This window comes from Amphiprion ocellaris, chromosome 11, assembly GCF_022539595.1.
Source record: "Amphiprion ocellaris isolate individual 3 ecotype Okinawa chromosome 11, ASM2253959v1, whole genome shotgun sequence".
NCBI lineage: Eukaryota > Metazoa > Chordata > Actinopteri > Pomacentridae > Amphiprion > Amphiprion ocellaris.
This window is the reverse complement of record NC_072776.1, coordinates 24,956,904-24,970,645: the sequence shown is the minus strand read 5'-3', so window position 1 is coordinate 24,970,645 and position 13,742 is coordinate 24,956,904. Positions and strand designations below refer to the sequence as shown.

Here is a 13,742-nt window from a genome sequence, read left to right as displayed (position 1 = left end):
TTTGAAGTTATGTTTAAAATGCAATATTAGGCAAGTAGATCACAAATAAGCTTTGATTATGGGTGAATTGAACCATGACAAAAAGTGAAGCCATCACGGAAAGTCCCATCTCTGAGCACATATTAACGAAAAAATGACTAATGCAGAAGTCAACTGGTGATATTTCCTGAACCACATGTAGTTGCATTCCACAGCAGTGCAAAACAAAATATTTATAATACTTTTAAGATTAAATAATAACTCACAAAAATTTAATAAAGTTATTCTTGCTAGACTTGAGCCTATATGACAAGTTGTTCCACAAAAAATGCAAATATTGCTAAATAGCCTGAGTTCTGGAGTTTCAAAATTGTTCTCCAAATGTAACTAAGATAGGCTATTTTTCTTTTTAAGAACCCCAAAAGTGAAAAAATATGCCCAAATCAAAATTTGTTAGTTTTTTTTCGTTTGTATGTGAAGAACCATTTTGAAACTCAGAAGTCTGTTCTACTTGGATCAGGCTGTCTGCAAAAGTTTTGTTTTTGTGGTAAAACTTGTAATACCTGTTCAAACAGTTATGAAAGTTCAACAAAATGGACTTTTTTTTTTTTTTTTTTTTTTTTACATTTTTGCGACCAAGTATTTAATATTAAAAAGCAAGCTGATTCTGATAATCATTGTGGAAACTGTTCGATCAAAATGGCTAATCAAAATGGATTCTCTTGCTTCATGTTCCACTGGGAGTAAACTTGACTGGATTCTGTGCAGAAAGTTCAAGTGTCAGTCCATGTATATGTACTGCTAGTTTACTCTCAGGCATCTCTTCAAATGAGTATAAGAATTCAATAAGCATAACAGGTAAGGTAACAATTCACTCTGTTTCTCCAACTTAGAAAATCGGGCAAGAAAATGAAAAATGTGCCCATATTAAAAATATATATATTTTCTTAGTTATTTTTGGAGAACCACTTTGAAACTTCAGAAGTCTGTTCTAACTGGACAAGACTATGTACAAATATATTTGTTTTTGTGGTCCAGCTTGTAATACTTGCTCAATCAGTTATGAAAGCTAAATGAAAATAACTTTTTTGTCATTTTTGTGACCATGTTTGATATTAAAAGTATTCTGTATGTTTTGTTAATGTATTTTGACATGCAATTATGTGTGGTTAGAAAAATATTACTAATTGACTTCTGCATTCTAATTATTTTTTTGATAACGTGTGCTCAAAGATGGGCTTTTCATGATGGTTTCATTGTTTTCCGCTTTCTTTCTTTACCTGGGAAAGTATTTGATGTATCAAGCTAAAGTTTCTGCAGTCCCACAATCAGGCCTTTTAATAATGTCAGTTAAGTATTGCCAGAATGAAGTAGAGTAAGGTGTCAGATGACATTTTACAATCAGAATCCAGTGAACTATTGTTTTTGTGACATCAATTTGTTTTCTTTGTTACAATTTTGTGGGGAAACAAATGAAAATAAAGGAGAGAAAAGGGAATGAGGATATGTAATGAATCGCTGCCCCATCAACAGAATAATTTTCCTCCTGCAGTATGTTGTTACCAGTAATTCTGTCTGGTCCATACCTGCTTTGGTAATGTAGAGTGGCAACCAGAAGAGGAAAGTGTAACTGACCAGCTTAGCAAACAGCAGGCACAGAGAGAACTCAATCACTCCCTAGAGAGACAAACACCAAACACATTAATACAGGACTACTAGTACAACTGCCTGATTACAAAATTTCTATGATAATTACCTTATAAAGGAACTGTCTTAATCTAAAACAGTCATGCTGCAAATCTGGCAAAATAAGTTCACACCTAATAAAACAAAATTGAATTTCTCATGCAATATACAACCTGAGACAACATGTATAAAATCACTTCAATGTCAAATGATTTCAAATTGCATTACCTTTCAATAACTGCAATTACTCCTAAGTTGACAAGTAAATAATAAATATCCTCTTCTAAACAATCAAAAACAAATACCTTATAAAGACTTTACTGAAAATTTAGAACCAAAGCAGAACCTCAATGCAAGTGAATACACTTGTGATCACTGTCACACAAGTTACAAAACCTGTGATTACTGAAAGAAAATTTAGTACACCTATAGTTTTCAATTAGCCTCACTGCATGAGAAAGGTTATAATGTCATCTCTGAGCACCAGAACTTAGGTAGCTTTGGAAATATGGACTATGTATCTGCATCATGATTCTACATTAAAAAGAATTCTCAGAGGAACTGAAAAGTCTGATTGTGAGACTTAAAGATGGAAAACAGAGACAAACAGGCAAGTGCCCCAGAGGTTATCAATGGCTATCTGGAAATCAGAGCTTCTGTGACAGCTCAGACAGCACAAAGTAAAATCAACACATCAACCTCTATGGACAATTTTAAGAAAATACAAACTTGCTTGCTCTTTAGTACAAAACTGCAAGATTAAATTTTGCTTAAGAAAATGAAATGAACAGAAGCCTGATGAATATTGAGAGCACATTCTTTAATTGGATTATGACAAGATAAATGTTATGAATCTGGCAAGGACTATAAAACTGAAAGCATAGTCCTGACATTGAAACTCAGAGGTGGGAGTGTTGCTATGAGGCTGCATGAGTGCAAAAGGGGATGGATAGATGACCTTTACAGATAGCATAATTACTGTCTGTATCTATATACCCAAATACTGGCTGACCAGTTGACACGCATATAAGCTTGACAGGACGGGAATATTCCAGCATGATATAAAACGATATAAAACACACTGCAAAAATCACACAGGAATTTCTAAAGAAGAAAAGCGAAAACTATGATCTGGCGAAATAACTTCCTGACATGAATCCACTACAACTTTAGTGCAATTTAAAGAAAAAGATTGAGCAACACAACCCATCTAGCAAACAGTAGCTGAAAAAAACTGTGCAGAACAACAGCGTTAAGTATGTCATCAAAAGTAAAGCTGTACTTATGAAGTACTTAAAAAAATAAAAGATTTGAATCTCAGTAATGAAAGGTGCACAGGCTTATATTGCATCAAATTCTGTCTGCAGGGTCTGTATTTTGAAGATAGTAAATCTAAACTGTTAATTTAAAAAATAGTTTAAAAATAGTAAATACCCCACTTTATATGCAATTACTATACAGAGAAACAATTTTGAATCATTTGACATTGAAATGATATTGCACAGGAGTGTATTCACTTTGTTGTATACTGTGGTTCTATATAAGCTAGCATCTCAAATATAACACTAAATAGTTATGAATACTGCATGAAGGATTTGGGTGTGTATGTGTAACTGACTGGTATTCGTAGGGCTCCCATAAAGCTGATAGCAGATGGTTCTGATTCACTCTTCACCACAACAACAGGCTGCACAGGGACACACACACTGTCCCTGGGCAATAGCAGCTGTGTATCGTTACTCTGATAGTGAGGAGAGAGGGAGAGAAACAGACAGAGACAGAGAGACGGAGAGAGAGAGAGAGAGCGACAGAGAGAGAGAGAGAGAGACAGAGAAAGAGAGAGAGAGACATACAGAGAGAGAGAGAGAAACAGAGCGAGGAGAGAGAGCGAGAGAGAGAGAGAGAGAGAGAGAGAGAGAGAAGCAAAGCAAAGATCTGGGGTTACATGATTTCTATCCCATGCACCCAGTCCATTTCATAAATGACAAACACAGGGAAGCAAAGACCAATTGATTTACAGTACCTTTCAGTAACCTTTTGATTTATGTTGTAGTGTCTGTTAGCACAGAAATAATTCTACAAATAACAATAGAAGTGTTGATCAGTGGAATTCATGCAGGAGCACTGAGAGTTGAAGTTTATTTGAACAGCCATTCTGCTAGTTGTGGGACAGCAAATGAAACAAAGGAATGGAATCAGCTTAGAAGAGGAAAGATTTTTTTCCCCCAATTAAATTAGTTATTATGACATTCTTCCTTTATTTTAGAAAGAAATTACATCTTGTGTCACCATTTATTTCAACATTAATCTAGGATCATTTTAACCAGTGTGTTGTGGAGGGCAGAGTTTACCACATAGACCAAAACAATTTTGCCTCTGTAAAAATTTGAAAGAACAACTACCGGTACTATTACTACTATTATTATGAGATTGTATGTTCATTAATATGCACTGTCCCGTCCAAATAAATAAATAAATAAACAAACATGTGGTAAACCCAACTCAACTCTCTCCAAAAGGTTAAAAAAACTGAGGCTGAATCCAAATATACCAATTTCCATGTGATGTATATCCAAAAATCCACCATTTATCATAGTGGTAAGTGACACACAGACCTTTCCTCTGAATTAGAGTCACAGAGTTGATTTGATGACAACCAATATATGAGGGTTCATATGACTGAACACTCAGTTCCCAGGTAGAGAGACGGGATAGTTGGATTCAGGTTAACAATGATTTTACCCAGCATGGACAACTTGACTTCAACTGAAACCACCATTAAAGTCTTGCAATCACTGAAGGAACTGACCTTTCTGTTTAGTACACTATCCTTGCAATAGTAGTTGGCCTGAATGGATTACAACAACATGTAAATATGAAACTTGCTGCATTGTTTGACATGGTAATCCACCCTCTGACAACCTCACAAACTGCAGAGTTAATTAAGTACATTTAGTGCCATTAAAATACTAAACTATGACGTTTACTGCTTATCTTTTTTAATAATTTCAAAATAAGTAATTGATTGTGTTATATGTAATGTAGCTGTGTCAGTTATCATTAGAGAAATTAAGCTTAGTAAAGCAAAATGAGGGATTAAATTTTTAAGCTTTTTGGATATTTTAATTTTATATCTGGGAACTTGTGAAATATGACATGAAAAGAAGAAAGAAGAACTAAGCAAGATGTATGCTGGGGTTGCTTTCAATTCAAAATGTAAGTTTACATTTATCTGTAGATGTAGTCATTTATTGTGACTTTTTTACATGTGTAGATGAGACATGAACTAATAAAGTTCTTTTTAAATGGGGCTATAAAACTCAGTTAAATACATCTCAGCTTGGAGTCTGTTGGACTAAGATCAATAAATTACACAACAACAGATGCACCAAGTGTTTCTTGGCGGATTTTTCTTATAATGCTGCTGGCAGCATCATCATACGCTGATCGGACATAACATTAGGACCACTGACAGGTGGCCTCAACAGGTCAGGGTGTTTTGGCAGCAAAAGGGGACCAATACAATATTAGGCAGGTGGTCATAATGTTATGCCTGATCGGCGTATTCTCATTATGTTTCTTGCTGTGACTGGCTGAATAATATATGAACAACATAAAAAAAATCTGAAGTATATTTTCTACTACAGTTCAAAAAGGTATTTCACATGACAGATTTCTAAAATTTCAAGAGATATAAGGAGAAACTAGCATCACATGTACAACACAAAATAATGCATTAACACAAACACACAGTAACACACACCTGGCTATTGTTTTCCTTGTACTGCAGATACACCTCAGTGTGTCCATTTACTCCTTTCCAACTTTTGGTTGAAACCTAGTTGAAGGGACAAATGACCACATTACTATAAACATCTGTTCCAGCTCACTTTTGAGGCATTTTTGGCAAAGTCTCGTGTTATTCAATATTTTTCTTGCTGTCAACTGATTCCATTAAAAGACAAAACATGTGCTAGTTTGTCTCTGCACTTTCTAATTTCCCCTCTTTGACTGTGGTTCTCAGCTGAAGCCCATACTGAGGATTGTCAATCTGTTACAATGCCCGACAAATATATTGTTTCATTTCTAAATTAAAGCTGCAAGTGGCAATGATAGGAACATCACACCTTTATGCATTTTGGGGGTGCCAGTCAATGAAACAAACAATATCATCTCCTAAGGTTTCCTTGTATAGGGAGCTTTAGAAATTTTCCTGATTTACTCAAGAGCACTAACCAGATTCCATGACTTTCTCTGCAAAATATACACAACACCTGATTTAAAAAAAAAAAAAACAATAGATCAATTGTCAAAACATCTGTTCTATTTTCTAAAGGTAATTCAAAGGTGTGGTTTGAGGTAACACAATGTAACACATTAATTAAATGGCATATTGTCTGCCTTGCCTAAACACTGCCTAAAGTAAGCACACAATAGCCCCAATTTTAACATTACAAACACTGCAGTCCTTCTAAATCCAACTCATTACTTCAAATGGGATTGTTAGAGTTGAAATTACATGATTTGGTCTGTAAGTCAGTTGTTTTTCACTCATTGTTTGAATCACACCCTTGAACTTATTTTGACATAAGGCATAGAAATTAAACATCTGTTTTTCCCCCAGACCATCTTTTGTCTGATCATTTGAAGTCGTGGTGGCTGTGGCTCAGGTGGGTTTCCACTAATCACAAGGTTGGCGGTTCAGTCCTCTACCCCTCCACATGTCAAAGTGTCCTTAGGCAAGACACTGAACCCAAAGTTGGCTTGCATAGCAGCTCTGTCGCTATTGGTGAGTGAACGTGTTTATGAATGAGTGAATCAGAAACCATTATAAATCACGCTGAATACCACTACGGTAGAAAGGTGCTATGAAAGTCTAATTAAATTCTCTTTATATAGCATCAATTCACAAGATATATCATCTCACAGTACTTAACATAGTAACGTGCAGACCTTACAAATCCTGAACAGAGAACCCAATAATCCAAAGCAACCTTCAGATTCCCTTTGAGCAAACAGTTGGCAGCGGCAGTGGGAAGGAACCAACATCCTAAGTGCAGACCATTTATCATTTAATTTATAATTATGGACTATAGAGCATTTACCAAGAGGATCCATTACAGCAGATATTTATCTGATAAAGTACTAACTAAACTGAAGGAAATCATTTTATTAATATTTACTTCAATGACTTATGCCAACACAACAGAGCAACTACCCTAACATTAGTCCCCCAAAGGTGGATAACCTTGTTGATAGGACTCCAAACTTACATTAGACATTGGAAACTGTTGCCCCTCTGAAAAAGAAGGCAATGAATCACAGGAGAATTGCTCGATTTTATAATTCACAGCTGTACATTTTAAAGCAGATTTTACAAAGAAAAGAAAGGCAGTGGTGTTTCACAAATTCAGAAGAATTTTGCTTTGCCTGGAAAGATTTTAATGAGAGTCAACAGGCCACTTACCGCAGGCTTTTAAGGTTGCTGTAATCACAAGTCAATTGTGTGACCATCTACACATAAATTGGAGGAGTTTTAGTCAGAATTTACAATGCATCATAGTACAGAAACAAGACTGCTGAAAGTCACAAATGATCTTTTCATAGCCTCAGATATTGGACTAGTTTCTGTACTAGTTGTACTGACCCTCAGGGCTACGTTTGACATAGAGATGATCACAACATGGATTTGGAACTTCTTGGTAAATGGTCACTAGTTCCATAACTGTGAGTTAAATGGTAAATGGTCTGCAATTGAGATGTTCCAATAATTATCTTAAAAATCTCTAGATATTCCAAAATGCTGCCGTCCGAGTTCTGACAGTAAAGTACATCATATTTCTCTGATCATATAAAACTCTTCATGGTCAAGCTTCATCGTATCTTCAAGGCCTTATACCATGTTATCCTACCAGAGCCCTTCACTTTCAGGATCACCTGAGCCATCTCTTAGCTATGATGCTATAGGTTTAGATTGCTGGGAGACTTCCATAATGCAGTGCGCACCTCCCCCCTACCCTCCTCTCTCTCTCTTCAATGCAATTATATACCACCATCACATGTTACTAACTTTGTGCTTACGCTCTCCCATAGTTGTGTGTTCTGTCCTCTCTGCTGTATCTCTGGAACTGGAGTTACATGTCTATGATCTGCAGTTACTGGCATCATCAACCTTGTTTATTGTTCTGTTCAAAATCTGAGGTTTTTTGTTCCTTCCCACTGTCACAAAATGCTTGGTCAAAGGGAATCCAAAGGAAACTCTAAGTAAGATCTTCACCTTACTATGTGAAGTGCTCTGAGATGACACATATTGTGAATTTGCGCTATATAAATGAAAGTGAATTGAAATGACTGACACTGGCATTGAACGGTAAATAACAAAAAATAATTCAAATAAATGGCTATAAATCTAAGAGACACTTTAGCACTGAGCTTTTTTTTGTTCTCTTTAGTATCACTCTGGTAGTTGTCTGTGCATGGTTGAATTAAAAACAAGGGCTGCTAATAGCGCATGACTCTGTTCAACTACAATCTAATCCAAAAATTTACATATACGCGGAGCGTTGGTATAGCTCAGTGGGGCCATGGATTTTCCCAAGACAGAACCAACACGTCATTTAAAGCATCTGAACCCATAATTATGCATAACTCTGACTATAATGCAATTCAAACTGGTGTGATACATCAAAATTGGCAACCCGCACTGTTGTCTTGAATGGAAAAATTGCTTAAAAAGAGTAGAACTGCTTTTTGTGTACCAGGTTGTAAACATGTTAGCATGTTGGAACTGCAGCTTTTGGCACTTTTGTATTGGCTTAATTTTTCAACACTAGAGGTTGCTGCTTGGTAGCTGCATATGGGATTATAATTACAGGTGGCGCTCACATACACTCAGGACTGGAGACTGGACTGGATTAAAACCACTGACCACTGCAGCTAATATTAAAATCACTCCACTCCTCTGTAGACAAAAATACAATATGAATTGAGTGTAAGGCACTACAGATTACAAAAAACCTACTGACACATAGAAAATACAACCATGGACATGAAAGAAAGAAAGAAAGAAAGAAAATTTGTTTCATTCCACAAAAAAATTGGGTACTCACACTCTTGCCTGGAGACGAATTTTGAGCATACATACTTTTCAGGTCATTAGGATCTGGAGAAGGAAAAAGATACAATAAGGTTAATATGATGGTGATTTAGATTAGCCTCTAAAAACTTGGCATGCACGTTTACATCGTGTCAGCACAGATTAGACCTTTGAGATTTCAGATTATCTTATTACATACACTGCCGGTCAATTATGCTGGTTAATGTCTCATTGTACTGAAATAAAAGCACAGGACAAATAAACAAATGAAGCAAAAAAAAAAAAAACAATTCAGAAACCAAAATGTATTCTAAACTTTTGATTCATCAAAGTAGCCAGTTTTGGCAGATATAACAGCTGAACACACTCGTGGAATTCTTTCCACAATGGAAATCAAATATTCTTCAGAAAGTTCTTCCCAACTCTGTTGCACAAGTTCCCATAATGTGTGGCACTTGTAGGTTGCTTTGCTTTCACTCTCCTGTTCATCCCAAACCAGCTCCATGGGATTTAAGTCTGGAGACTCTGCTGGCCACTCTATGGTTTAAAGCTTACCATCTTGTTTTTTTTTCCTAAGGTAGTTCTGGCATAACTTGGACTTATGTTTTGGGTCATTATCTTGTTACAGGATGAACCCCTGACCAACTAGGGGCAGAGGGTACTGCATGGTGCTGCAGAATGCTGTGGTAGCCGTTTTGGTTCAGAGTACCTCTCACTCTGTACAAGTCACCAACCCTGGATCCAGCAAAACAGCCCCAGACCATCATGTTTCTTCCTCCATGTTGGACAATTGTCACACACACTGAGGAACCATCCTTTTGCCTACTCAACGGCGTAAAAAAATCCTTCATGATGAACCAAAGATTTCAAATATTGATTCATCAGTTCATAATACTTTCTTCCAGTCTTCAGTAGTCCATTGGCGGTGTTTCATGGCCCAGGCAAAGCTCTTTTTTTTATTGATGTCTTAGCAATGGCTTTCTTGCTGCAACTACACCTGTCAAACCTGCTGCTCCAAGTCTTCTCTTCACAGTTGAAACTGAAATTTGCTTACTACAACCATTATTAGGCTGCGCTTGAAGCTGTTGTCTCGGAACGCAAGCTGTTGACTCTCAGAAACTTGTTTTCTGATTCTGTTGTGGCTTTGGATCTTTCAGACATCTTCCTGTCAAGAGTTTCTCCCAGTTTCTGAGTGCCTTTCGATGGTGAAGAAAACTATACTCAATGACACATTGACTTGCCATTTTTATAGCAACACACTACTTTCTGCAGTACAATACTATTTAGATAATGCCCTCAAGAGTATGGTGCAACAGTGTGCTTCAACACCACTTTTATGCAGATGGAGGGGGTGTAAGTAATCAAGAAAAGTTGGGACACCTCAAAAATCAAATCAAAGTATACTCTATTAATCCCAAAGGAAATTTAGGTATCCAGCAGTGTATTACACTACAAAAAATATACAATAAGGTACAGTGATGAAATGATGAAACATTAGAAGTATAAGCAATATAAAATATAATATAAAAGATAGAACAATCTGCTAAACGAAGTCCAAGTTCACCATCCCTACCGGGACGACTTGAAGAGCTGGATGCATCTAGGGACAAAGGACTTCCTTAGTCTGTCTGTGGAGCATTGCAGCGATCGTAGCCTGCCACTGAACATGGTCCTCTGTCCATCCAAAGTGTTGTATAGGGAATGATTGGGGTTATCTATGATGCACAGCAGCTTGTTCAGAGAACGTCGTTCAGCTAACATAACCATAGAGTGGTGGCAGTGGTGGCGGTGGTGGTGGAGGCGTGCGTAGGTAGCCAGACGTTGTCTTCATCCCACTCCAGACCTCCCACACGTTGTTTTGGCGCAGCCTTCTCTCCAACTTCTTCCTGTAATCCTCTTTGGCCACCTTCATCTGGTGTCGTAGCTGTTCCTGTGTGCGCTTCAGCTTGTCTTGGTTACCATCCCTTGAAGGCCCTCTTTTCTGGTTGGGGAGTGCCTTAACATTGCTGGTTATCCAGGGCTTGTTGCTGTGGTAGCAGTGCAGAATGTCCTGTAGTCTGTGACACAGTGTGTCATACCCTCCACATCATCCTCATGTGCCTCCAGTAGCACACTCCAGTCAGTGCATTTGAAGCAGCCCCTGAGAGCATCAGAAGCCCCTGAAGGTGTGGGTGGCGGCAGGTACTTTCAGCATCCGTGGGGAATACTGTGGCTTTAGACAGACCTGCCCAGAGGGGGGAGAGGTGATGCACTGTACACATCCATTACGTTGACATATAAGTCGATAGTCCTGTTATTTCTGGTGAAGCAGTCCACACACTGAGAGAAACTAGTAAGTGTGTCTTTAAGCATGATGTGACTGAAGTCACCAGAGATCACGTAGAAAGCACCCGGATGTTGAGTCTGCAGTCCCGCAAAAGTTGTGTGTATCGCCTCACACACGGAGGAAGACTTCGCAGTGGCCGAGATGTTAACACACAACAATGGCATCTGAGAATTCTCTGGCCATGTAATATGGTCGGAGACTGAGTCACGACTCTCTCGCCTCTCTGCTTGCCGGTGTTCAAGATTAACTGGTGTTCCGATTAACTGGTGTTCCAATTAACTGGTGATATTCAGTGAGCGAGGCAGCTGTTACAACGGCAATACATAGCATAGGTGACTGTACTGATGCCTGAATAAATGTTTCTCTCTTTTTTAGCTATTATTTTGTCCTTTTTATTGGCTTTAGTTGACAGGTTAACAGAGAGACAGACAAAAATAGGAAGAAAACCTAAAAGCAAAAAGCCGTGACCTGGTGTTGAACCCAGGCCACCGCAATGGGTTCACGTTCCTGTCTATAGATCACCCGCTCGACCAGCTGAGCTATTAGAGAACCCCAGTACATGTGTTTTACCTAGAGGAATAGCTGTCTTTTCTCAATGACATGTCAGTTTAGAGTAGTATGACAACAAAATTCTGCTGCTGGTTTGAACATAAATGTCCTGTGAATTTTGCTAAACTGCGGCATTTCAAATTCAATACGTTAAATACTGTTGGACTGTTTTGGTAGAATTTTGATGTTTGTGTATTTAAATAAGACAGTGTAGCTACAATGTGATCTAAACCTGCCAATACTGTATCAATATATTGATGTTATACTGCAACACTTCGGCATTCTGTTATCACACGGTTTGGTGAACTTCTTGTTAAATAATGTGCACACCGTGTCCTGGTCTCCTGTCTGCTGCTTTAACAGGTTTTAACAGTAAACAGTGATCGCAGCTCCACTGGTCCCAACCGTGTTGACGTAGCTTTTTTTTCATGTAGCCCGACAGCGCATGGCTTTTAAAATGAGAAAGTCTCTTATTTCCAGTTATTTTGTCAAGACCAAAATTTATAGAACAGCAGAACTCTCATTTTACAAAGTTGTCCCATTGTTTATTGCCTTGTCAGTGGGTAAGGGGTCCTGAAAAGCCACGCCTACGAAACATCTGTCTCAGAAACGCTGGTATCATCACTTGATCGGAACACCAGTTAATCTTGAACGCCGGTCTTCTTTGCGTCGTGGTCTGTTCTCGATGGTGACAGGGAGTGGCGGACCGTGACATCGTAGCAAATCCGGGTAGTTCCACCATTGCACTCGTGTTTATGCTGGTCAGCCAGGTCTCCTTGAATCACATAACGTTGCCTCCCGATAGATCCTCACGTTCTTCACCACAGCCGCCAGTTCGTCTGTCTTGTTGACCAGCGAGCTCACATTTCCCATCATAATAGATGGAACGGAGGGCTTGCACCTACAGCGCTTAGCCTTTAGCCTAACCTTCTCCATTGTGCCGGCTCTACAGCCATGGTACTTTCGCCTTAGCTCCTTCGGGATAGGGATCATCTCGTCAGCTCCACCACCGTTACAGAGCATGAGCAGCTTGTCCCTCGAAAAAGTAAAGAAATTGCTGCTCCTTGGTGCTGTCACGTCTCGAAACGCATCCATTGGATATATATTGGAAAAATAGCATCAGGGTTATGCGAGTGAGGCTAATAACTAGAAACTAGAAACTGAAAGCTAAACTAAACAAAACATTACACAGCTCTGCTTGCACCGGAAGTTATATTGCTATACATCTGTAGGATTTGGTAGCACCAACTTTCAAGGCTTGATCAAACTCCATTGCTGCAGAACAGCTTTAAGTTGTTAACGCATTTCTTGTTCCCTGAAAAAGGCCTTTAGTATAATTCTGAAATGCACATTATTTTTCAGTTTTGGGTAACCTTGCCACCACTTACCTTTGTATCATTTCAAGCTATTCATTGGACTTCAACTACTTGAATTTTAATAAAAAAATGGAAAAATTAGGGCGTTCTAAAATTTTTGACCGGTAGTGTATGTGTACAAAATTGTGTTTTGTGTCATGGACACGCTATCGTTTGACCCCCAAATGTAACCAATTCATCCTAGATTCTCCATAAAAACTTGTGCCAAAACTGAAGTAATTCCCTCCAGACATTAAAGAATCACTTTTACAAGAATTTAACAAACAAACAAATAGATCAATGAACAGACATACAAATAACCCAAAAGCATAATGCTTTCAGCCTCTTCTGGTGTAATTACTTACGCTCAATGAGGAAGAGAAAGCAGATGACACCCATGACTGCAATAATGAGCCCCGGTACAATGAAGGACAGGCCCCAGTTGGAGGAGACCCAGTAGCCTGCGATCAGAGAGCCCAAGATGTTTCCAACTGAGGTATGGGAGTTCCAAAGCCCCATGATGAGTCCACGCCTGACAGATAGGTCAACAGAATTTCAGCAACACAGAACAGTCAGAGTGTTAGTAATTACTGCTCCTACTTCCTGGCCAAGTCCATACAAGGCTTCTGCTATCGGTTAAGTAATGGCCAGAAAAGTGATTTTGCAGAACATTATGATGTCACAGAGAAGTTTATCTTTGACTTTAAGGTACAAAATGTCATCTCTTCAACATCTTATCCTGTCTTACATT

The 13,742-nt window shown here is 38.3% G+C and overlaps 1 protein-coding gene across 3 annotated transcripts in view; it reads right to left on the bottom strand.

The window, feature by feature from the left end:
- The window catches only part of slc37a1 (solute carrier family 37 member 1), a 65,244-nt gene that overhangs the window by 19,975 nt on the left and 31,527 nt on the right, over positions 1-13,742 (bottom strand). For 2 of the 3 annotated variants that reach the window (XR_008603187.1, XM_055015043.1), the window contains exons 8-13: positions 13,357-13,523; positions 8,775-8,827; positions 5,429-5,503; positions 4,475-4,513; positions 3,284-3,406; positions 1,566-1,656 (exon numbers count right to left, since the gene is read on the bottom strand). Coding sequence is in view for 2 of the 3 variants with exons in the window: in XM_055015043.1 (XP_054871018.1) it covers positions 1,566-1,656; positions 3,284-3,406; positions 4,475-4,513; positions 5,429-5,503; positions 8,775-8,827; positions 13,357-13,523 (548 nt within the window). In the remaining variant the exon portion in view is untranslated. The remainder of the gene's footprint in view (positions 1-1,565; positions 1,657-3,283; positions 3,407-4,474; positions 4,514-5,428; positions 5,504-8,774; positions 8,828-13,356; positions 13,524-13,742) is intronic. The other variant, XM_055015044.1, reaches the window with a different exon arrangement.